Source organism: Natator depressus, chromosome 2 (assembly GCF_965152275.1).
Source record: "Natator depressus isolate rNatDep1 chromosome 2, rNatDep2.hap1, whole genome shotgun sequence".
Classification (NCBI taxonomy): Eukaryota; Metazoa; Chordata; order Testudines; family Cheloniidae; genus Natator; species Natator depressus.
Window position 1 is genome coordinate 76,879,516 of NC_134235.1, and position 26,043 is coordinate 76,905,558.

At 38.0% G+C, this 26,043-nt stretch overlaps 1 protein-coding gene across 1 annotated transcript in view; it reads left to right on the forward strand.

The window, feature by feature from the left end:
• Window positions 1–26,043, forward strand: part of CDH2 (cadherin 2) — a 173,145-nt gene that overhangs the window by 113,794 nt on the left and 33,308 nt on the right. The window contains exons 3-10 of the mRNA XM_074944457.1: window positions 7,979–8,205; window positions 10,558–10,704; window positions 11,896–12,051; window positions 14,035–14,179; window positions 15,920–16,092; window positions 21,744–21,881; window positions 22,664–22,849; window positions 24,550–24,806. Of these exons, the coding sequence (XP_074800558.1) occupies window positions 7,979–8,205; window positions 10,558–10,704; window positions 11,896–12,051; window positions 14,035–14,179; window positions 15,920–16,092; window positions 21,744–21,881; window positions 22,664–22,849; window positions 24,550–24,806 (1,429 nt within the window). The remainder of the gene's footprint in view (window positions 1–7,978; window positions 8,206–10,557; window positions 10,705–11,895; window positions 12,052–14,034; window positions 14,180–15,919; window positions 16,093–21,743; window positions 21,882–22,663; window positions 22,850–24,549; window positions 24,807–26,043) is intronic.

Consider the following 26,043-nt stretch of genomic DNA (forward strand, 5'->3'; position numbering starts at 1 on the left):
TCCCTATTTTCATTCTGGCATGCCTATTATGACTTTGTTCAGCAAACAAAGAGGATTATGGGAAATGAAAAGTAGGTGACATGTTTTATTAAAGAACTGTGCAAGTCTTTCACTGTGAATTGAAGGATTGAACAGTCTTGTGATAGTATTCTCGTTCACAGGTAACTTTAAAAATATAGGACCCTTTTATTAATTTAGCTAGCTTCAGTGGAAACCAAGTAGCATTGAATGCTTTAGGTTCAATATTTCTCATTTACATTTTGCAACAAAAATATTCATCACAGCTGAAAGTATACTTTTTAAAATTAAAAACTATAAAACTGCACAGAGAATAAGAAAAATAAAGGTGAAATTTCTGTCTGTCTCTCTCTCTCTCTGTGTCTCTGGCATAAACACCCAGATTGTCTTGAACGTGCCATATTTTAGGACAACGTAAATACCACAACACCTGGTGTGATGCCATCAACCGTGGGCACTCTGGCTGGCACAACAGTGCTTAGTATACTCTGTGTGTTTGATGATGTTGTTGCATATACTGTTGTTGCTACATGGAAACAAATTAGCTCTTGTATTGAATGGCAAAAAAATAGCAGAAACTGGCACAAAGTGTTTTTGCCAGGATATTGTCCTAATAACTCATTCACAGTCTAAAAAGTGCATAAATTTCACAGAGTAACACTTGTATTCTAGGTTTCAGAGTAACAGCCGTGTTAGTCTGTACTCACAAAAAGAAAAGGAGTACTTGTGGCACCTTAGAGACTAACCAATTTATTTGAGCATAAGCTTTCGTGAGCTACAGCTCACTTCATCGGATGCATAATATATTCTAGGAGTAGGTTAAAACAGATACATACCAAAACTTGTTTTTAAACCATTATATTAGTACTGTTTTCAACTGATGAGATAAACAAACCCTGTGACTTAGGTCTCAACTCTGCAAATATTTTTTTCCCCTTTAGTGAGGCTATTTTTTATTATTTTTTTTTTACTAAAGGATTAGTGAACTGAGTAAGGGAGCCTTACAACATGGAGATGTGGAAAGCTGAGCTACTAAGGATCAGATTGTGGACCCCTTAATACTGCAATAACTCAGACGAATAGTCCCACTGATTTCAATTGTATTGCTTGTGTGATTAACTCCACATTATCGTGAGTAACACTTTCACAATCTTGCCCTGAGTCTGTACAAATTTGCAGAGCATTTTGTGAGAGGAGAGGATTTGCAATCAAAGAGCTATATATGGCCCTTAATAAGCATCTGAACTCCCATTGCATCATATGTACTGCATAAGACTAATTGAAGTTAGGTACTATTCAACATGAGTAAGGATGTCAGAATGTAGCACATAGAGTATGTCTACACAGCAGCGGGATACCCACGGCTGCCCTGTGCTAACCAACTTGGGATCACGGCACTCAGGCTGTGGGGCTGTTTCATTGCTGTATAGACCTCTGGGCTTGGGGTAGGACATATGCGGTGGGAGGGTCCCAGATCTCAGGCTCCAGCCTGAGCCTGGAAGTCTACATAGCAATGGAACAGCCCAAGCCCCGTGAGCCCAAGTCGCATGGGCCAGCCACAGGGTTTTCTTTGTTGTCTGTGTAGAGAGACCCTAAGAATGTAGGCCCAAGATATTTAAAAGGAACTAGTGGATTAGTATGCCTGCTTTTCTGAAAGCACTAAGGAACTTCCCTAGGAAAGTCCACTAAGGTGTCTCAAGTTAGGCACCCAAATAACAGAAGCACCCAAAAAGTAACTAGACTTTTAAAAAAATTATTTTTGGTAGAGCATGGAATAATTATAAAATGTGGTGCATGTGTGTAAGGACAGAACCAAAAGGCGCTACAAAAAAGAATTAAATAACATGTTAAAAAGAATACTGATATTGAAGCATCTGTGAAAGATACAATGAAAAGTTTAAGTATAACATTTAAGCATGGTTATAATCAAAAAAGTGACTATGTAAATATTACCTAATATTTGATATTTATTCTCCAATTAATGATTTCCCTTTCAAATTTGCTTGTCTTGCAAGTGAGGGCAAGATATTTTTAATTGCAATTACTGCAGATCATCCTGTTGTCCAGAAACCAAACTTGTTTTTTCTTCTATGTACATCATCCGTAATAAAGATTCTGAAATCAGATGATGCATAAGGCAGGCTAGAATATACTTCTTCACAACCACAATAATCCTACAGTTCTGATACTATAAAAAAAATCTAACTTTGTATATTACTTGAAGATTACCTATATTTGTGTTGAAAGATGTCTCATGAGCATTTCTTGTGTCAATCTGGAGTACCACAAGTTGAATTATGAGTGGTTCTGTTCAGATGTTTAAATTCGGAGTAACTGATCCCCTTGCAAAGAAGGGGGTAACCAGTCTGAAAAACATACAATGTTATAAAGCGGTATATTTTATTTTGTAAAAATATTTTTTCCAGTTTCCCTATCCATGAAACGGTACAGTGGTTCAGATGTTAAAAATCTGTAGACTGTCAGAAATCAAGGTAGAGCATCCCTAAATACTTTCTGGTACTGTCAGAAGTAAAGAAACATGACTAGAAGCGTGCAGACTGGGTAATTGATGTGTAATTGTATCACGGTTACTTTTGTTGCTATTTGTTTGATTCACTGAGAAGTTATCCTGCAGGGATAAATATATCTGGATTTTCCATTTTATGACATATTTTGTTTGCTGTTTTTTGGAAATATGTGTTTAATAGCACTTGGAAATTACACTATAATCTCCAAAATATCCACTAAGTGGACATTAGCTCTAAGGACAACATTAGGCTAAGATAAGTAATGTTGTTTCTATAAAATACAACCAATGTTGAACCATATTTCTGCCTTTAACCTCCAAGCATGGACTCACATTTTAAAGCTGAAAAATCCAAATGGCAAACTACTCCCTGACTGTCTTGGGATTAGCACAAATAATTGAAGTTGCATATAAATATTTTGTATGAAAGTATCTTTATTGATTATATGAAGACAGCCCATTCCTTACACTCTTTTCTGAGTCCTTAGTTAAAACTCCCCTTGATTTCATTGGGAGTTTTGCCTGAGAGAGGATTGTAGGAGCGGGCTGTCAAATTGCAAACCAACTTGTTAATGGAGAAACTGAAAGTATATTTTAATTGTATGAGAAATGATGCTAGTTAATTGAAACTTACTAGTAAAGTACATGAGAGTAGAGATGTATTTTACAGATATTATGAATCATTCATTTCATTAGTGTGTGAATGGTTTAGTTCTCTAGTGTACTCTAAATGAAATTGCATGTTTTGTAGTACTTCAGGTTTTGTACACTACACATTAAGACATATGTTTTTGTTAATTGCATACAAGAAAATTTAATTTGAGAGCTTTATTTAATACCACAGAGATGCAGGAGTTTAACTTACCTTTTTGTGGCTGCAGAGATTAATTTTTTTCCCTTTTAGGCAACAAATATGTATTTGTTTTGGTTGGCATATAATAAAAAGCAATCTCCAATTAATAAATTTTATTTACTCTCTAAATTCAAAACTGTCAAATAGATTACCTTTCAAAATACTCCATATTTAACAGCACAACAATAACAATACAAATAACAATAACATAAATATAAATTTTGCTTCTGGATTAAAGCCCATATCCTGCAAATACTTACACACAGGAATAACTTTAAACTCATGAGTAGTCCCATTCACTTCAATGGGAATATTCACATAATTAAAGTTAAGTATGTGCGGAAGTGTTGGTAGGATTGTGGTCTAAGTCTTCTTAAAATCTAAATTTCAGCCTTTCATAATTAATCTGCTTCCTTTAACTTGCAGAGATTTATATTTGATTATTTATGTGGATACCAATAATAAAGAACAATAAAAGATTATGTAAATATCTGTCATTTTTGTTGGCGCAGACACAACAATGTGCTGTAAAAAATATAGCTGATAAATCTTTTTAAAGTGAAAAATACCCATTATAATTTTTTTTTTTTACAGTAACATTGTTTTGGAAATCCGCGTCCCTTTCAAGGTGTTTGGAACATGATTAGTACCAGTAATGTCTATTCTCAATGAAAAATGTTTCCTTACTACTTCTACAAAATCTCACTACTAATTAGCATTGAAAGCAAATAATTAGGATTCCATCTTTGTTGATACCAGTTGAGCACTGGAAAAATGAAGCAAACTAAACTGAATCAAATTTCTGAGACTAATAGCCATGCAGTTGGGGAAAAGGTAGCTACTACTCAACCTGTACTCTGTCAAGGTAATTTAATTATGAACAGTTATACTTCTCTGTAATTTGTTAATGTGTGCTCTTTGCAGAAGGAGAATAATTCTGCCAGGGCATTGACAATTTTAAACATTTTAGGCAGGTTGCTGTCAAAAGACAGAGGTTTTCATTGAATCTCATAACATATAGTTGCCTAGAGGAAGAATATCAATGAAGTGGATAGCGGATTAAATTATATATTTTTTGAGTTATTAGGATCTATGAGAGAAAGTGGGGGGGATGGGAAATCTTTCAATTTCTCATGAATTTTAGTATATAAAATTGGATGCATCAAATTACTGAATAATACTTTTAAAATTATATTTTTTCATATCATCATATCTTAATAGTTCTTTTGAATCATGCTCATTGCAGTGTTCCTTTTAAGTCTTACCTCTAAAAAAGAAAAAGAGAAAAAAAGAAATCAAGTTACAATTTATATGTATTTACCCCCCCCCCCAACACACATACACACACACACTTGTCAGGGGTTAGATCATGCCCCCTGCATACACAAATATCATTATTCCCTTCCCCTGCAACGGGAATCCCCTGTTAAGCAGGAATCCCCAACTGGTGGAAGAAGGCTCACAAAGACCCATGGGTCATGTGCATGGTTCTGACTCCTTGCTGACCCTTTCAAACCTAACTGTTTTTAACAAAGTGTCTTACAGGGCTCCCTTTCTACTGGGAGTTCTGCATCTCCATGGGAGCAGAGCCAGCATGAAGACATGCTCTTTGGTACCCTAGCTTCTGTCCCATTCTGTTCTGATTGCTCACTTTCTTCTCTGAAATGATTTAAAAACTCATTGAGAAGATCCTCACAGAGTTTAACTCTCCACAGAACCCTACAACTGATCTGATTATTTGTAAATAGGATTCAGAACTGCTCTTAATGGCATTGTCTAAAGGAGAATGTGGAATATTTTTAGCTTAGTTTATTTGAATGCTGTTTTGAGGATATTGCAATAGTAGATTTCAGGAAAATTAAGAAGACCCATTCTGGGTACTTCTATTCTTACATTTCTATAATTAATATAGTCTAGTGTGGGGTTGTATTCTGGTTAGAAGGTCAGAACACAGAAGTATGTCTAATTAGGACTATGATTTCTTTATAATGATAGAGTTGCTGTAACCAATTATTTTACTTGTATTTCTTTGGCTACCTGTTGCAATTCAGAATATGAACTCGCCTTACTAAATTGGGTCAAATAATGTAGTAGTATGGATAAGGGAATAAGGGATAAGTTACCGCTTGGCTCACATCTAGGAAGGGGATCCTCTACATGTGGCTTTCCTTCCTCCCATGTGGAACTGGGGTTGAATTGCCCCATGTCACTGTCCCTTCCTCCCACACAGCCCTCTTTGTAAATCTGTGGATCCATGTGGGAGAAGGGGTTGGCTGTACCTTATGAAATAGGTGGGACTTGGGAGCTACGGACCCAGGGAACTTACCTAGAAAAAAATAGTGGAGTCCCAATTTGGATGAAATGTTTGTGGGGATGCTCCACCAAAAAGCATGAGATCTCTGCTGCAGTATTGCCAAGGAGCCAGGCAGAGATAACAGGAGCCAGAACTAGTGCAGAGATTCAGAGCTTCTGCATGGATAGCCTTGTCCTTCCCCATATTCGGTGAGATCTCCCAGGTTTGATGGCCGTTCGTGTGCCTTTTTCCCTGGATGAAATGAACCTTGCCCCTGATGGAATGATATGGTGGGAACTGCATGAAATATTCCTCAAGGAGATTCTCCCCCATCCCTGAACAACTCAAGCAGGTTTTACTGCCAGAAAGGGTGATCAAGGCCTGTATTCCATCACAGCTAACTGACTGTTCTTGTTTAATCTTCCTTCAAAAAGCTAACATTTTAAAATTTCTATTGAATTTGCTGTATTTTTGAAAAAAGAAATAAAGTTTTATATATATAATTTTCCAGTCATCGTCGTCTTTGTTTGCGTCAGAGGTCAAAGGGATGTGGGAGACCCAGCATAACACAAAAGGATTAGTGAGGAAACTAATTTTATCTGTCATTTGAACGTCGGTCCCAGTCCTTGGAGTTCAAGTACCAAAAATTATAATCTCTCTTCTCACTACCTTCCTTATAACTATAGTATTTAAAAAAAAAAAAAGAAAGAAAGAAAGCATAAGATGTGCAGCTTTTAGCAGGGTTTCTCTTGAGGGGAACCTTTAGATTTTTGGAGACTTATAGTTTGTGCATCATTCATTTCAGTGTAAAAGTCCAAGAACTGGAATGAGGCACAAGGATAGGATTCATCTTCACTATCTGCATTTCAGCCCTGCCTTTAATAATAATGCTTTGCACTTCTGTTGTTCATACAATCTGAAGGTCTCAAAATGCTCTGAAAACATTAAAGGGAGATAATCAATTTTAAAGCCACATTTCCATCTGATACTTTTTACTTGCTGCTGTTACAAGTAACACTGACGATAACTAGAAATGAAGGGGATCATAGAGAAAAAAATCTATTGTACTTTGTGCATTTTACAGTACTGTGTATATATTCGGCTTCACTAAATCTGTTTCACTGTGGATCTTTCACATAGCAAAAGAGGAGAGGAAAACATTTGTAAATAGGAAAATATTTTAAAGTAGGAAAATGTGATTGTTGAAGGGAGCTTATAGGCAAGACTAGTACCTGTAACTGCTTTTAATTTACTTTTTGAAATTGACTGGATTTCAAGTGAATTGCATCCCTTTAAGACTTCTAGCATTCCTATGAGGTAAGCATATATTATAATTCCCCTTTTACAAATGGGGAAACTGAGGTCTGGAGCAGTTATGTGATCTGTCCACAGTAATACAGCATGTCGATGACAGAGACAGGAATAGAAAGTAGGTCTAACTCCCAGTGTTGTGCACTGACCTCTAGGCTGCTACTTCACTGCTGTTAGCACTGGAGGTGCTGAATCTAAACCAAGTTTGTGATGATGATTGCCGCATATTAAAAATGTCCAGGGCATATTTTTTTCCAGTCCATGATAGCAGTTTGACTACTTTCTCTCTCACTCACTTCCTTTTCACTAGTTTTAGGTGTTCATAAAGGGAAAAAGACCGTTTTAATTTTCAGAATGCATATTCTTTTGTGCACTTGTTTTGTCATTCTCTGCAGAAAGTCTAATGAGGTCATAGTGAAATCTAACTCTAGATATGAAAAAACTATCCTTTTTAAAAAAAGTTATGAATAGAAAAATCTCCCTTTGACAGGCGCTCCTCTGTGTCGGTTAGAAGAGCCCCAAGTGTTCTTCATTTTAATCCCCTATGGCCTTTGACCACTTGGGTTCATCTATCACATATACTTATTAGTGATAGTAATTGCAGTCAAGGTCAAAGAGGCTGGACCTGTATTTGGAACCAATCAGTTCTGCCCCTTTGCGAGAGAGAGCAGGTGGTTGTTGTGGAGCTCAAGGCCCCTGTAGTAGAAACAGGCAATCTGGTTGAGAAGGAGAACTTAGTCTTCCCTCTCTGAAGGATGCCACTATTATGTGGGCTGATCCATAAAGTACGATTTTTAATTCCTAAAGAATGCATGCACTTAATATGATGAAATGACAGTGAGTTTATTGTAACTGCGGAGAATAGGCTTTTAAGATACAGGTTTTTGTTCTTGACCTAACACCAGCTGATGACTGAGTTTAAGCAGGCTCTGTCTCTTTCAGTTCTTATATTCTCAATGTTTTTTGTGTTTTACAGTGGGATTTAGAAGCTGTGATGAAAAGATAAAAGTACAGTTTGAAAGCAGCGAGCCAGCAGATTTTAGAGTAGGTGAAGATGGTGTGGTATATGCAGCAAGAAGCTTTCAGCTTTCTACAGACCCCACAGAATTCATCATATATGCTCAAGACAAGGAAACCCAGCAACAGTGGCAAGTGGTGGTGAAGCTGAGCATCGAGCCAACATTTGCAGAGCATTCAAAGAAGGTAAAACATTTGCCTTTGGAAATGTCTCTGAAAAATAGGTTTTTAGACTAAATCTGTCACACACCTCCACATCTGACTTCCTGCTAGTGGGTAACTAGTGCATAAATAATAGTAAAGCTGTAGTCTTTAAAAATAATGTTCCATAATCTATTATTTTGTAGCCCTGCTAAAGTCATGCAAACCCATATCTGTTTAAAGATCCAGAAATCATTTGTATTTGAACATATTGTTTGTACAGTTTGAGATTTGTACCTGAATTTAAATTGGAAGTGGTCATTTCTTTATTTTAAATTGCTGGAGAGCATTACAGTATTTATTCAAGCAGTTAAATTTAACCACAAAATAAACAAATCTCTGCTAGAATCCATCAATCAAGATTAGACTAGAACTGTAGATTTACAGCAGTAGCAGGAAGGCATTCCTGGCACAGAGTATTTGTATTGTCCCTTAATAATCAAATTGAGGACTGGAAATTATTTAGGATTCCAGCACTACTTTTAGGGAAGATAGTCTCACTCTGGTGGAAACCAATATAAGCCAAGCCAAAGTAACACAAAATTGAACCTACCAATATACTAATATACTCCCTGTAGTAAAATATTATGTGATATTTCTGCTACACCCACCCCTTATACTACTGCCTGCTTTTTTTTACTTCCTTTTGCAAAGCATCTTCTTAAAAAATAAATATTCTTCATAGATTGAGATAGCCACACTAAAATTATATTTACAGATCAAAGACTTAAGTATCTGTTTCAAAATAGATGGCTTTTAGTTGTGCTATATATTTTTCTAAGAATAAGCAATTGTTCTGGGTTTTGGAGACATTTAAGACCAAGTCTTAATAAAGAGGCATGCGGTGGCTCACATTAAAGAGGCACACAAGAAACTGTTCCTTTCAGAGGACGTCTTTTCTGCAACGAAAGTAGTGTCCTTAACTTGGATTTGCTAACATGAGTTAAGAAACTCAGGTTAAAATAACAGTGACACCTCAGCTTTTAACTTGAGTTCGCAACTCAAGTTAAAGCTCTAAGAAAGCCTGCGGTCAAATTCTAGCTCTTAACCAGAGTTACAAGCCAAGTTGCTGTGTCATCACTGCTATTTTAACCCAGGTTACCTAACCTGATTTAAGAGTTGCAGTGAAGACAAACCCTTTGGGCCCAGTTCTGGTGCCCTCAGTCACACTCAGGTAGTGCCTTACATGTGAGGGTATGTCTACACTGCAAAGAGAAACCCGCTGCACCAAATCCGAGTCCAGGTCAGTTGACTTGGGCTTGGGCAATGAGGCTAAAAATTGCAGTATAGACATTGAGGCTTGGGTTAGATCAGCTGGGCTCTGAGACCCTCCGCCCTCGCTGGGTTTCAGACCTGGGGCTCCAACCCAAGCCCAAATGTCTAAACTGCTATTTTTAGCCCCACAGCCCAAGCCCCTCAAGCACAAGCCAGTTGACTCTGGCTTTGAGACTCAGCACCATGGGTTTTTCTTTGCAGTGTAGGCATACCCTTACTAGACAGGGGCTACTCACTTGTAAGGCACTATTCAAAGGGAGTGAGGGTAGCAGAAACTGGCCCTCAGTTTGCACCTGCGGTTTTTAGCCTCCAACACATTTACTTGATTCAAAATAACTTTTTTCCGCAAAGTAACCAAAGAATGTATTTTGGGCTTTTTTCCCGAACCAGAGTAACATGTCTGTATGCACATGTGCATCAAGAGCTAAAGGCTGAAATAACTGCAGATGTAGAGAGGAATATAAAGGCAGTATTGATACCCAGCAGAGATTAATGCCCACTGTGCAAAGTGGGTCATCTACAACATCCATCATGGGTGACATAGGTTTAAAATAATTACAGCATTAATTCTGTGGGATTTAATAAGGTCATAAATATTTCAGACAATCCTTACCAGTATGTATTAAACTTCTCTTGGAACTCAAATTATATTTTAGCACACCCAGATCTAAATTTAATATACAGTTTCACATTACCTGAACTGTAGTTCCAATTAATGAGATTATATACATATAAAGGCATCCTATTAAAATTCTGCACAATATTAACTACTATCCAACTGGAATATAGAAAGTGCAAAGTAGTTTACACAGCAGTACTGGGTAATAAATTGCTTATAATTCCATTTGACCTCCAAGTGGCATGCTGAAAAATGAAGGAATTGCTACTATTTCATAGGGAAAATGTAATAATATTGCTTATTTCCATTTTGTACTGTGAACCCAATAAATAGCTTCATAAACATGGAATGAAGTGTGTGTCTCAGGCAGTCATGTAATGGTATGAAAACCATTCTCCAATATACACATTTTTACCAATTCTCATTCTAATGTCTGTTTTAAGGACGAAAAGAAAATTGAAGAAATAGTATTTCCACGGCAACAGTATAAGCACAGCAGTCATCTGCAGAGACAAAAGAGAGACTGGGTCATCCCTCCAATCAACTTACCAGAAAACTCCAGAGGGCCTTTTCCTCAGGAATTAGTTAGGGTAAGGTAATTAACCACCAAGAAGGCAGAGTTGTGATTTCAGAATTCCTTGGAAGTCAACCTCGGATAGTCTTTCTGCTTATCAAAGATTAAAGGACCAAATTCAGCTGTTAGATCTATACATAAGATACTGGGGCAAATTCTGTGGTCTGCCAAGCCCTCTTTGTTTTTCTTACATTGAATTACAGTGAATTTAAATCAGACAGCAACTGCCCTAAAGTAGGGGGAACTTCGGCTGGTGCAAAAGGTGGCATTTGTGACTCAGCCAACTCTGCTGCATCCTGCACTGGAACCTCCCCACTTGTGTGTTTGTGTATGTGTTTGTTGGGAGAGGTGGGGGAAGAGATAGGCCTGTCAGAGGAGGGGAACAAGGGGAAGGGACGTGGCTGATTGAGGTTACACAGTGCCTGCTGTGCAAGAATGCACAGCAAGTAGGTGTCTATTACCAGGTATTCCTGCACAAGAGGCTGGGGGGAGGTGTTCCATTAGTGTTGCCTGCACAGTCAATTTACCAAAAGGTGGGGGGGGGGGACAGGGTAACAGATGTGAACATGGCTCTACCCTGTCTATGCACTTGCAAGTGACTTTCTTAAAGGTATAGCAAAGGCTACCAGTGAACATACTATAAAATCAATTTCTACTTTATTCGTTAGCCAAGAACTCAGTTCAAAGTTCAGTATTTCCCCTGCAGTAACCATGCAATCACAAGCACCTAAATGGTTGCAATACTACAAGTATTATAAAAGAAATGCAGAATGCTGAACACGGGTCTTGAAAGGTAAATGAAAGAGACTGTCTTACAGTATATTTTAATGTTCACAAATCTTGTGTACTGTTTTAGGAGCTAAGCAGTAAATTTAAGGATAAAAGTATTTAATTATTTTTAGTAATATAATTCATCCTATTGTGGAAAAAGTAGAGATTTATAAGAAGGGTCACTTTACATGAAAATTTTTCTGAAAAATTGAGCGACTGATTTTCTGACAATGTATTATAATATTGAAAAGCCCAAACATTGTATTAGTGTTCATGCCTCTGCCATTGTTTTCTTGTAAATATAATTTCAGCCTAAATATATTAATATATTTAATATTATTAATATTAAAATGAATGCCAAGCTACTGTTCTTCACTCTCAGTTCCAATTTCTTGTTCTGTTTAACTAACATAAACCTCATCTTCTCGACACTTAGATTAGGTCTGATCGTGATAAAAGTCTTTCACTGAGGTACAGCGTTACTGGACCAGGAGCTGACCAACCTCCAACTGGAATCTTCATCATCAATCCCATCTCAGGTCAACTGTCAGTGACGAAACCTTTAGATCGGGAGCAGATAGCTTCATTTCATGTAAGATTTTAATTTACCATAAACCAGATGATCAAATCAAAGATAAACATCTGCTTCAAATTTGATTTCTGCATCTGGCACAGTTTTCTACAAGATGTGAATTAAAGAGTTTATACTGGATTGGAATTAATATTTATTCTACTTATTATTACATAATACAGGGAAGTCCTAGCATGTTGAAACAGCTTAACAAATGTGAGTTAGTATATTTAGATAATTAAAGAAGGCTGAAATGTGAATGCTGTAGTTTACTTTTCTGATTTATACCATTGATTACAAATTCCACGATATTGTTTGTTTGACAGAAGTTTATTTTTAATATAACACCCTAACTTGGGCATAATTGTACTGGAATTTCAGCAGCTAAAATTTGAGAAATGGATGGGAAGAAAAACTACCAGGTTTCATTTTCAGGGCAAATCTAAGCATTTTAAGGGAATTATAATTGTAAATTAGGTCTCTCTGTTTATGAAAGCTATGTTCTTTGCTCTAGAAAAATTGCAAAGTAAACCAAATATTCTGCAGCACTAGTAGAAAAAAAATATTTGGTTGCAAAGCAGGAAACCAAGGTTTGACCTGAAATGGCCCTCACTTGAAACCATAGGGAAGAGATACAGTTCCTGGAGATAATTTCCAGAGTAGCATAGTTTTAGTGCACAATTTGTTGGCCCATCTGAGGAGCAAGTGTTAATCCTGCTTTCTGTACATAGGATTTAGCAGTTGCTATTCACAGATGGAGTTTGACCATGCTAGGGTGCAGCAGCTCTCGAATTCATGGGATTTTACCAAGAATTTGGATTAACAGAAACAATTTGTTTTAGTTCTTTCCCTTTCAGTTCCAGTTTAAGTATTAGCGACTAAGGAATTTTCGAACAACCCCTAAAACCATTTCCAGAACATGGTGGATTAATCTCACCCCCCGCCTCCTATAACTATGTGTCAAAACTACTTCTGAGCTACGTTGACAGGTTTTTACCTCCCAGGTCTCAAATTTAGGATACATCTACACTACAACATTTACAGCAGCACGGATGCACCAAGGCAGCTATGCTGCTGTAATGCTTATGGTGGGGACACTCTAAGCCGACAGGAGAGAGCTCTCCTGTGGGATTAATAACTCCTGCCTCTGTGAGAGGTGATAGCTATGTCCGACATAACGCTGTCTATATCAGCTTCTTTAAGGTGTCTCAAATAGGGCACCTAAATATCACTTTGGAAAATTTACGCATAAACTTTAGACTCTTGAATTTTCAGTTGTTTAGTGAGAACAATTTTTGCCATACCCTGCCAGCAAAATAAAATAAAATAGATATACACAATTCGTCTTTCTTTTTTAGGCTTTAAATTAAGAATATTATCTCAAGTCCTACCTTTCCTTTGAAATATTCTTACAATACAGTTTCCATAATACCATTTCAAACTTTACAGAAACGAAGCAATATTCGTTCCAGATGGATTACCAACAAAAATTTTCTAATAGTGCAGGATTAGATGTTCCTGGGACTTTCCACTGGCAATCAGGGTTAAGAAGTACAAAAGCCTATATAACATGAGGTAGTATTATTATTCCAAAAGTAATTTGGAGTCTGTAAATTAGGCCGTGGGGAGTTTAAACCTGCCCCACAGAAATCTGTCCCCTCTGGGTGAACTATTCAGATTTTTTTTCTTTCTCAACCCAAGAAATTTCTAGAAGAAAAAGGGCCTTCAAAAATAGAAGGAAAAAACAAAAAAATCAGTGTCCGTCCTTAAATATAAAGGGCTCAGTTTTGCCCTGAGTTACACTTGTGTTATGCCCATTGAACTCAGTCTACAAAGGCTCCCTCAATAGATTGAAAATTGAAGTCATCAAGATAGGGGAGCAATAAAAGATACTGAAATAGATCTGGCTAAAATGGTTATTGTAAAATTTCCTCTCCTCTGTGCTAATGTCCATGTATGTTCATATGTCTTGCAAACTCACATAATTCCCAATGGCTTTTGCAGCTGAGAGCGCATGCAGTGGATGTAAATGGAAACCAGGTGGAGAATCCTATTGACATTGTCATTAATGTTATTGATATGAATGACAATAGGCCTGAGTTCTTACACCAAGTCTGGAATGGGACAGTCGCTGAAGGATCAAAGCCAGGTAAAATATAGCAGGTTTTCTGTGTGAAAATAGATGTGTGTTTTTTAATTTTGGAGAAATATACTTTTAGAAGTCATAACGTTTTTGAAAGAAGTAATCAACAAAAATTTCAGGATACTATATTGCCACTACCCTTGATTTTTAATTTACGTTTTTGCAAGTTAAAAATTAATTTAAAAGAAAGACTTCATTACACATGTTAGGGAATGAGTAAGGGACAATGCTGAGAGAAGGAAAATAAGGAAGGACTACTTTATTTGGACAGCACCCACATATTTATATTATGGCAGCACCCATTAAAGATTGGCTTTACCTGAAAAATAAGGGAGGCCAAACAGCTGTTTTGTAACTTTGAAGATTAGCTTGTTGCTAGACAACTGATTAGTGACCTTTTAATACACCTCTTCCTATAAAATATCTCTCTCCCCTGACTAGTTTTGAACAAAAAGAACACTGGGGATTAAAAATGAAAACTAAAAGAAGTTGAACAGATTTACAATAATGATACCTTATATGGTTGTGGAACACATTTTCCTGTGCTTATCCTGTGGCAATTTGGGGTATTTGTACATTCTGAAGATTTGTATGTGTTGCACTCTAGCAGCCTACTTGACCGTCCTTTTCAAATGAAGCAAGAAATGAGTGATCCAATGTCTAGAAAAGACAATGTCAACATTTTAAAAACAAAAGTTTTACAATAGCTTCCTTGATAGAAAGGAAATGCCATGTAGTATCCTTGGAGAGTCTATATAATTATATATATACATTTTAAGCCCATTTTCTGTGTTATATATAAAATAAATACACCTAATATAGTATGTATTACATAATAGATTATGTGATCTGTATGATACAATTTATTTAGGCCAAGACTGACCAAAAATGAGAGCCTAAAATTAGCATCTATATCTATATACAGATGCAGTCATGCAGTTGACAGTGCACAAGTGCAACAGTCCAGTCCAGGCCATTAATTGCAGGATTGGAGCCTATATATAGACCTGGATGTGAATCTCAGTAATTCTGGGGAAGTTTGGATTTGGAATCAAACTGTACAATTTAGGACTTTCCCCAGAACTAAAATTATGTATCTGAACCACCCTCAAAGTTGGAATAAGTTCAGATTTACATCTAGATGCAAATTTTGTGTCAGAAGCCATTTTCTTAGCAGTGCAACAAGGAATTTTTAGGACAACTGACATGTCCCTTCAATTTCTCTCAAGACATATTATGCCAAGTTCAAGTGCCAAGAACCAACATGATCTTAAACAGTCAGGATTGCAAAGGGAAAGAAATAGTATGTAGAAAAGCCCTTGTTTTGATTTTTGCGTTGATTTGCATACACAATTAACACGTGCGGCACATTTTAAAATTAACCATGTTTTGATTATCAGATGTTTCATGTGGCCCAGCGATTGAGCCTGCTATTTAAACTTTAGAAGCTTCATTGTTAATTAAATGTGTTTATGGCAGAATTGCAGGGTTTGATTGCCTGTGGAGCTTTTTCAGTAATAAGCAAGTTTGATACTTTATAAACACCAGTGTTATCTTCTGTTATGTATCTTAATTGCTTCATTAATCCTGGGACTCAGGCCTACTCAGTTTCCTTTGGGTAAGAGAAAGAATGTGTAATGTTTATCAAAAAAAGTAAATGTTTTGACCATTTTTTGTGCTTGTAAGTGACCTTGTGTAATTCAAGTAAACTGTTTATTTAACACTAATTATGTATTGTGCTGTTAGGAACCTATGTGATGACTGTTACTGCTATTGATGCCGATGATCCCAATGCACTGAATGGGATGCTGAGATACAGAATCTTGTCACAGGCCCCAAGCACCCCCTCACCGAACATGTTTACAATCAACAATGAGACTGGTGACATTATCACAGTGGCAGCTGGACTTGATAGAGAGGTAAGGCGGGCCTGAATTTTATAGGTTGTGTTTTAAATGCTGTCGATTTTTGTGCATATGTAAAATAGCTTTTAGGTAATTTACACATTTTTTTCAAATGTAATTTTTTTCCCCTTGCACAGCACTACCTAACCAGTACTCCCTTAGAGCTGGCCAGCCCCAAGATTTGAAAACTTGGATTTTGGCAAATATCCTAGGGGTAAAGGATATTTTCGAGCTTCGTTTTGCATAGAATGTAAAACATCTGGTCTCACTCACATTCACTGGAGTTAGCTCAGAAAGTGGAAGGAGTCTTGGAGAGAAGGAGGAAGGAAGGTGGGGGTCTTGCCGTGGGTATGGTTGTGGAGAGAGGATGAGATGGCCTGGAGGTTACTTCAGTCTAGAAACAGACTCATCCTTCAGTTTCCAGCAAACGTCCTTACTGTATGTTGGATAAAAAGCACTGTCCACACCATTTACTGAGCTTAACTAGTTTAAAGGTTTAATAAGAAAATTTTAGGACAATATTTTACCACCTTAATTAAGCATAAAACATAAGTAAAGCAGATGAGCAGGATAGTGTTGTGATGAATTACCCAGTCCTTGGGCACAGGTAGGCTCTTTCTGTCTTTATTAAATCCATGCTGGTCCAATCTGGTGTATGTCCTGTGTTGCTTCACTCACTCACTCACTCACACACACACCCCGCCTCTGTTAAACACACATTTTTGTACTTTGTCTCATTTATAAACATTCCATTCTAAATATATTTTCCAATACATTTTTACTTTATTCTGCTACAACTCTAATCCATGCTGTATTTTTTATTTTATTTTATTTTTTAAACCATTGCTTTTATGTATTCATTATTTTTTACAACAGTTGTCTTATTACTTATCTGCTTCTTGTAGCCTTGGAGTGGTTGGCTAGTTCTGTCCAGTCATTATCTATTTTTCCTAGTCTGTCTTGCTAGGGGGATTAGGGCCAGGCTGATAAATTAGTCATTGTTTGCCCTGTCATCTACACAGATCAAGAATCTACTGTCAATGAGACAAAAACTGACTTTCTGATTATTTTCTTACAGCCTTTGAAAGCTGTATCAATAAGACACATACAGAAAGCATAAAAGTTCCCTTTTGCACTTTCTTATAAAAATATATATTTACTTCTTTAACATTATTTAATATATATTTATTTAACACAGTTCATTTTACATTTCTTTGCACATAACGCAAAACTTTTTGTGAACTGTCCTGTGACCTGTATTTTAGTGTTAATTAATTTACACAACCGTGATATAATTGCTCACCCTTCACAGACACGCTTGCCAGCTTGCATTTGTTGAATTAAAAATCACACAGAGTGAATGCTGTGGCAGAACAGTGCTGACAAGGACACCCGGAGCTAGCTATGACTCAGGGGTAGCAGTAGTTCCTCAGGAGAGAGCTCCATCCTCCTCCTGCACAGCTCCTCTGGAGAAGTGGGGGTTGGGAAATAGAGCCATTCTTCTGGCTTGTGATCAGGATCTAACCTTCCTTCGATCTGTGGACCACACTAGTGACATGTAGGATAAATCTTCTGGCAGTCAGATTGATGGATGATTCGTTGAGGATTGCTAATGTCATCATACAATATAGGGGTGAGCAAACTTTTGGGCCTGAGGGCCACATCAGGGTTCTGAAAATGTATGGAGGGCTGGGGTGTAGTGTATTAAATTGTTTCCTGTAGGAATGTACTACTTACGATGTACTACTTACAGCTACCAGTCCTGGTGCTCCGTAAGTAGCACATTCCTACGGGGAGCAATTTAATACACTACACCCCGGCAGAGCCACGCTGCCCAGCAGGACCTCGTAGGCCTGCCGCCAGAGCACTGGCAGCACGGCAAGCTGAGGCTGCAGGGGAGGAGCTGGGGGCTAGCCTCCCTGTTCAGGAGCTCAAGGGCTGGGCAGGATGGTCCCGTGGGCCGGATGTGGCCCGCGGGCCGTAGTTTGCCCACCTCTGATGTAGCAGAATTAATAAATGTTATCTGATCTAAACTTTTTTAGCAAAATAAACGGAAAAAATATTACTACTTTTACATTTTGAAAGCATAATTAAAATGAGTACATCAGGATTAATAATGAATAGGGGGAATGGTATCCTTAGTCAGTTGTTCTGAGCCCAGGACTGGTATCCAAGAACTTCTGAATTCTTCTAATTCTGGCTCTAACAATAATTCCTCCATGTGGTGTTGGAAAAGTCACTTAAATTCACTTGATGTTGCCCCTTTAAACTAAAAGAAAGGTTTGGGTTTTCATCTATCTCCGGTTTTGGAACCCTGGTATCTTCTTTGACGTGTATTTTCAGAAGGACTTACAGTCTGTATAAATGAGATATGTCTTCTGCTACATAGCAACTAGCAGTGCCTGATTTACCACAGAAGAAATCAGCTGCCACATCAGGACTTCCCTGTAGACCCTCAAACTAACAGTCAAAGAGGCCTTCCATCCCACTAGTTTGCCATTAATTCTACTCACTGATCGCTTTACTGATGTCCTAGTGAATAATTGTTTGTAAAAGATGTTGGAAAAACATGTCATCTTTTGACATCTTTGTTAAAGGTTGTTGTATTAAAGTGCCTGAGAAATATTCATTTAAAATACTAAACTAGACAAAAATAAGATTAAGGCATTTTTAATCCATAACAGACTAAAAGAACATCAGTATATTTCCAGCTGATGGGAGCCAATGGTATGCACATTTGGAAATTTAGGAGCAAATTGTGGCTGCTCTAAAACTACTGCCCTGGAGTGGAGAGGATATAGAGCAGGGATTGGTAACCTTTGGCATGCGGCCTGTCAGGGAAAGCCGCTAGCGGGCCGGGCCGGTTTGTTTACCTGCAGCGTCTGCAGGTTTGGCCGATCGCAGATTCCACTGGCCGCGGTTCGCCGTCCCAGGCCAATGGGGGCTGCGGGAAGCGGCAGCCAGCACATCCCTCGGCCCCGTACTCATTCACTAGCCAGATGCTCTAACCCGGATTGGGGAAGTGCATACTTCACTGTTACAGAAGCTGCCAGTGAGCATCCTGAAGGTGCTAGGCTGCACCTGGATAATGTTTTATCATTTCATGTCTACCCTGGCTTGGGTAGAACATTGGACATATACCTGTTCTTTGCAAAAATCTAAAACTATATGGGCCAGATCCTTTAGCCCTGTTTACAGAGTAGTAAGGGGCACGTTAGCTCTAGGTAGCTTGGTGAACCAGCTGAATATCAAGCTGACTAACCAGCTGACTCATGGTATGGAGTGTTGGGCCTGGTGTGTAAAAGGAGAAATGAGGGAACCCACACTCACTTCCCAGGTGAAAGTTAACTACTGCCTCTCGGAGAGGTGGATTACCTACATTACTGGAAAAACCCCAGTGTGAGAACTGTTTGCACTATACCAGCACTGCTGTCACACCGTAGTTGTGCCACTGTAGTGTAGACATAACCAATTATTCTTGCCTTGCGACTGAGGTTAGCTAGGTGGAGTGCTCTTTTCTCTTACCGCCTGCCTGGGGTGGGAGTGGAAAGATTTCATCCAGTGAGAATGTCTTCTCTCCCTACCTGACCGTTCATTTTCAGGGGTGTTGCTGTGAAGTTCCTATAGAGGCTGAAGCATGCTGGGCTGTTCCTTTATTGTGCATGCCCAACGCCTCCCAACAATCTCATTCCAAGTAGTTCATCTTTCATACATGAGGGTCAGACTACACAGAATATTTAGATTGCATGCTCATTGTGGTGGGACCATATGTTTGCTTGATATGTGGGGTGCACGTCAAAAATAAATAAGATGATGATTCTGGGGAAAAGGAAGACTTGGGTAGCCATGTAATCCTAGCAGAATTCTCTAGCGCTTCAGGACTTGTGACTTCAGAGCCAAGACGGGTCACAGAGCTCCTGCTATCTTTCTGCCACAGAAGAATCTGGGCCCAGGATTTGGCCTGATATTTTTATGTTACATTTATTGTTTTACAATAAGCAGTGCACAGTTGTTCCATAACATAAATGTAACAAATGTATTCCTTTGATTCTTTCATCACTACGTGCCTTGTTTATGTGTCATGAACAAACCCTTAAGAGGATTTTTTCTTGAAGCATGATGAGTTTTATATATAAACAGTATTGTTTTATAAAGGATGACTTGCCCCCACTGTCCATATCCCAGTACAGAAAAGGATGGAAGTGCATGCTTAAGGGACTTAAACATGCACTTTTGTGCTTCCCTAAATAGGGATGGTTTCGTGAATTTTGGACCCTGGATCTTTTGCATGTGAAAGTCGTGTGCATACATATGTAAGTGTACACGCTCTTAAAAACTTAGGCCAATATGTATATGATAATATCAATCCAAGATTTGAAAGCAAATGAGAAATTTTCACTGAATTGACCCATGTTAGTTTTCTTAAAAGTTATTATTTTGGGGGGAGGGTTTAAATCAAAGATTTCTGTCTTGTAACTTATCTTGTGAAATAATCAGTTGCATACCTCCAGTTTACAAGCAATCAGAATGTGTGGGGGAGAGGATGTGGTTTCATAGGAAATAAAAAAACTGAGCTTTTCTTTAAGTATCCTTATTTTGACAGAAAAAAATCTCTTTAGCTGTCTCAATAAACCATGCATGAAAGTAACATTTCAAAGTAATAACAAATGCTCGTGTCATTGCCAGAATTCTGCTGGAGGAAGAACTGAATTTCATACTATCATCCCACCAAGCTAGGGAGTGCTAAAGCTGAAGTTTAATTGGTAAACGAAGTGTAAAAAAAAAACAAAAACTTTATTTACATTTCACAATAGAAATGTACGGAAAATCTTCATAATTATTTTTTTAAAATCTTATAAATATTGTAGTAAGATCTAGCTGGTTTTGAGATCTAATCTGTCAGGCAATTCTTCTTCATAGACCTAACACTGAGCCTCAGAAAGACCTGGCATACTTCCAGCAATGATTTAAGAATACAGATTCTCTGTACTGTGTACTGTTTTTAACAATACATAAAGCAACTGGCACTGGCAAATTGGGAGAAGGAAGGGACTATCTTGTTTGGAATGTTTAACATTTATAGAAATAATCAGGGATGGAGCGGTGGGGGTGTTCCAGTCACTTTACTAGTTTCTGTTAGCCTTGACAGCTCCAGTTTCCATAGTGATATCAAGAAGTTGCAGCTACATTCTAATACTTAGGCTTCGCTACAATAAAGCCTTGGCGGTTGTAGTCATTTGGCCAGAAATACTCCCTGGCTCAGATTTCGTAAAACCCTTTTGGATTTACTACTTATTTAGGTAGAACTACTATACTTTTTTTCCATTTAAAAACGAAACAAAAAGATTGGTCAAAATTCCACCTCTGTGGTAATAACAGTAACTTGTATAAAGTTCTTTCATTATCCATAGTAAGAGCATATCATGCAAGCCTCCCCAATCGCAAGTGAAAAATGAAAAATGCAGGCAGTCTAATATATTTAGATGCAAATCACTGCTGTACTTCTGGTGATGTAAACTTTGCTTCAGTCATTTCAACTGATGTTAACTGGAATAAACAGTATGATAGGCTCTTTGCGTAATAAAGCACAATTTATGGAACACCTGCTGTCCTACTGGAATGTTGTTTTTGTCTATAACGTATGTTGGTGTCATTTTGTGTTTTAGAAAGTACAGCAGTATACATTAATAATTCAAGCTACGGACATGGAAGGAAACCCAACATATGGTCTTTCAAACACAGCAACTGCTGTCATCACAGTGACAGATGTCAATGACAATCCTCCAGAGTTCACTGCTATGACTGTAAGTACAGTACAGAAGTAAAGGAAGGGTATGAATGTTTATGACCATTATTAAGGAATTTTTCACATTATATATATATATATATATATATATATATATATATATATGAATTGAAAATATTTGTTACTTATCTAATAGCCTGCTGTGTTGCAATGATTTAACTGAGAGGAGAATCTGTCCCTTAGGACATACCATACTTAATCCAAAACACAGAATTTAGCTAAGGAATCAACCCTCTAGTTTTCTAGGTGGTTTCAGATAGGTTTTAGTTTGCTAGCTCACATTACTGTTTGATAATGGTAGACTGCTAGGTGGTGGTCTCCTTTTATTAAAGTATTTGTCAGATTTTTTTTTTCTTTCAAATAAATGAATCGCAGAGAATTTTGATTAAATTGACTAAAGCAAGACATCAGGAATCTTCATAGGTTTTCAATCCTCAGGTGGTATAAATTGTCATAGCTCCATTGAGGACAATTGACACCAGCTGAGGCTCTGCCTCTTAGTGTACAATTGAACTAAGATGAATACCAGTTTCTGTGCTCTGATGAGTATTTCATGGGGCTATTATACACTGATATATAAGAACATAAGAACGGCCATACTGGGTCAGACAAAGGTCCATCTAACCCAGGATCCTGTGTTCTGGCAGTGGCCAATGCCAGATGCCCCAGAGGGAATGAACAGAACAGGTATTCATCAAGTGATCCATTCCCTGATGCCCATTCCGAACTTCTGGCAAACAGAATGTCAAATATGTAAAAATATATGCTTTTTTGTTGTAGTTCTATGGCGAGGTACCTGAAAATAGAGTGGATGTCATAGTAGCTAATCTAACTGTAACTGATAAGGATCAGCCACACACTCCTGCCTGGAACGCAATGTACCGAATGACTGGTGGAGATCCTACAGGTCGATTTACTATTCTGACTGATCCAAATAGTAATGATGGGTTGGTAACTGTTGTGAAGGTAAGTGATTCCCACAACTCATTGAATTATGCAGAGACAGATAAGTGGGAGAGCACTGAGAATAAATATCTCCCTGCTGTTTAATCCTGAGGCCAGTGTGAGATTTGAAATTAAAATTAATGTGCTTGTTCTGAAAGTAACTTGTTCACCTTTTGAATGGTCCTCCTACTTACATTATCATGAACAATCTAAAATACCAGTTCTGAAAATCAGGTTAGCTAGTTTTTAAATGGCAGATTAGAAAACCTTTATTTGCCAGAAATAAAAATTAGCCTGTGAAAAAGCCATTTGCCTATCAGTGGATCAGAACTAGCATTAACGGCTGTCTGTTGGAGTAGTAAGCAAACTGCTTTCTACCTTTTGGTCAGCATTGGTCTTCCAGGCCTAGGAATGCCTTTCCCCACAAGTATGATGCCAGAATGTTTCTATTAAATAAATAGCCAATCAGGATGATATCAGAGGGGAAGGAAAGTGGTGTTAGTGATGGTAGGAGGCTACGCTTCAACAGGCTTCTAAAGGATGATGCTATTTTTAAAACCTCATTCAAAAGCCTTGTATGGAGCAGGTTCTTCATCTTCATTCACCAGCTAAAAAAGTCCTGGACTGAAGGGATGACTTGTTTTCTAAGTTATGATAAAAAGGCAGTACTACAATTTGAATCTGTCAAGAAGTAGTCCCCTTTCCTCTCATCTGTCTGATAAGTGTCCGGACTCTTAGTTTGTCTGGTTCATTTTTGGATCCATCCACTCAAGTGGGTGACAGGATATGAAATCCAGCACTCAGGTTTGAAATGCCTGTGTTCCAGTCTGGGATATGGTGGAATTATTATTATTTATTTATCCTTTCAGTACCTTGTGGGGGGGGGGGGCTGGCGGGGGAATCTGTGGCTTTATAAAGCAATCTAGGCTACATTGCATGCTTGGTTTTTTTTTTCCCCCATAAGTCCCATAATTGGCGTTTCTTGAGAGATACCTGTTATGTTTGATTCTGCTGACAAGACACACTTGGCTGCCTGTGTGCCTTGTATTTAGGCACATATAAGTCCATTTCAGATCTATTGACAGTTAGAAACTTGAAACCTCTGAAAGAGCAAACAAAATGATACTCAGATCCAACCAGTATAAAGAGAATCAAATGAAATTCCCAAGGGCATAATCTGCTTGAAATACTTCAAACTAAATTATTTCTTTAAACTGACAGAAGAGAAGCAAAAAGTAAATTGAGATAAATAAATGACATTCTGAGGAAACCCCCCAGAAAAGTTGTAAGCATTGATGAGGACTAATTTGGCTCAAGCACTCTTGAGGGGGCAGAAGTTGGCAGGAGATCACCAGCCACAGTGAAAAAGCAACATGCTTCTTGGGGTACAAGGAGTGGCTGAATCAACTAAGCCGGGGTCAGATTTGCTATCATTGCCCCTTAAATCCCTTTGCCTATGGATGTTCCTAGCTGCCCTTGGCACTAGAAGAGCTGCTGCAGAAATTGTCCGGAAGTGCTGCAGAATTCTGTATTCCAGAAGAACATATAGAAACTTTATAGGTACTGGTTTTGCCATAGTTCTCTTTTGTTTAGGCTCTGTGTTCGTCTAGCTCAATATAAGCATTATAAAAACAGAAGAACTTTTTAAAGTAATTTTTTGTTTGCATGCCAGTCACAACTATGAACAACTGCTAATATTTTCCCCCTTTTGTTTTTGCCAGCCAATTGACTTTGAGACCAATAGGATGTTTGTACTTACTGTAGCTGCGGAAAATCAAGTGCCTTTGGCCAAGGGAATTCAGCATCCTCCTCAATCAACAGCAACTGTGTCCATTACCGTCATTGATGTGAATGAGAGTCCATATTTTGTCCCAAACCCTAAGCTTATACGGCAAGAGGAAGGGCTTCTTGCTGGTAAAATGTTAACTACTTTCACCGCTCAGGACCCAGATCGCTACATGCAGCAAACTGCTCTAAGGTATGGTGTAAAGCACGTTCCTATTTTATCCCATGCTGGTAATCTCAAAACTGGGCCTAATCCCCCAGCCCTCTGCACAGGCTCTGAAGGCTTGAAACAGAATACAGAATGCTGTATTTCTCTTTGGGGCTGGCCATGAAGTGAAGAGCCCATGTACGATTTCTCGGTTTACTACAGCACCCCAGATGGGAATTATGGGTGGGCTGCGGGAATGGTGTTGCAAATAAGTCTGTATCTAGTACAGATCTGCAGGTACAGCAAGCTATGGCATCTTCTTCTGCTCATAGGACTCAAATTCATCAAGGTACCTAAACACATACAGAACTTTAAGCATATGGGCTGTCCCAGTGAATTGAGTGAGGCTTAAGTTTATGCTCATGCTAACATATCTTGCTGATCAGGGTCGTAGGCTATGATTGCTGTGGCTCAACTTTATGGCTGCCCTGCATCAGATCAGGATTCATTATCCCATCCCCAACAACTGTGGAATTCATGCAGGCAAAAGAATCTTTAATTTGTTCTTTCTTTGTAAAATGAAAGATTTTACGTTTATACGTCATATAATTTTACGCTTTTTTTATTATTTAGGGCTGCTCTACACTAGAAAATTATATCAAGCCAACTATGTTGCTCAGAGTGTGAAAAATCCACACCTCTAAGCGATGTAGTTAAGACGACCTAAGTTCCCTGTAGAGCTAGGTCAACACAAGAATCCTTCCATCAACTAACTACTGCCTCTTGGGGAGGTGGATTTACTAGAGTGACTGGAGAAATAAGCAGCTATGCCACTGTAGCATTTTAAATGTAGACATAGCCCTAGTTAATTAGCTATTATTGCTGATATTTGCTCATTTTGGGCCATAAAAGTGATATATAGGTCTATAATTTTGTAGCCTAGTACTGTTGTTTTTATTTTAAATATCACATGAGCTAAGATAGCTTGTAATTTATTTAAACTAATAATTGATACAATGACAACTTCTTATAAGGAAGGGTGGTTTTGAATGACCCTATTCCTTCAGATCAGAATCAGAGAGTACAGTAAAACTAGTTGGATACACTAAGGCATCCATAGAAAACCAATGATTTATTGTCATCAACTGGGACTAAAAACTAAAAAGAGCCTAAGATAATAGGGTCACTTCTGTCAAATCAGAATATGTCTATCATCTCCTCCCTCTCTGTGTACATGTACGCACACATGGTTAACAGAATTGAGAAGGCCACATAAATGGCT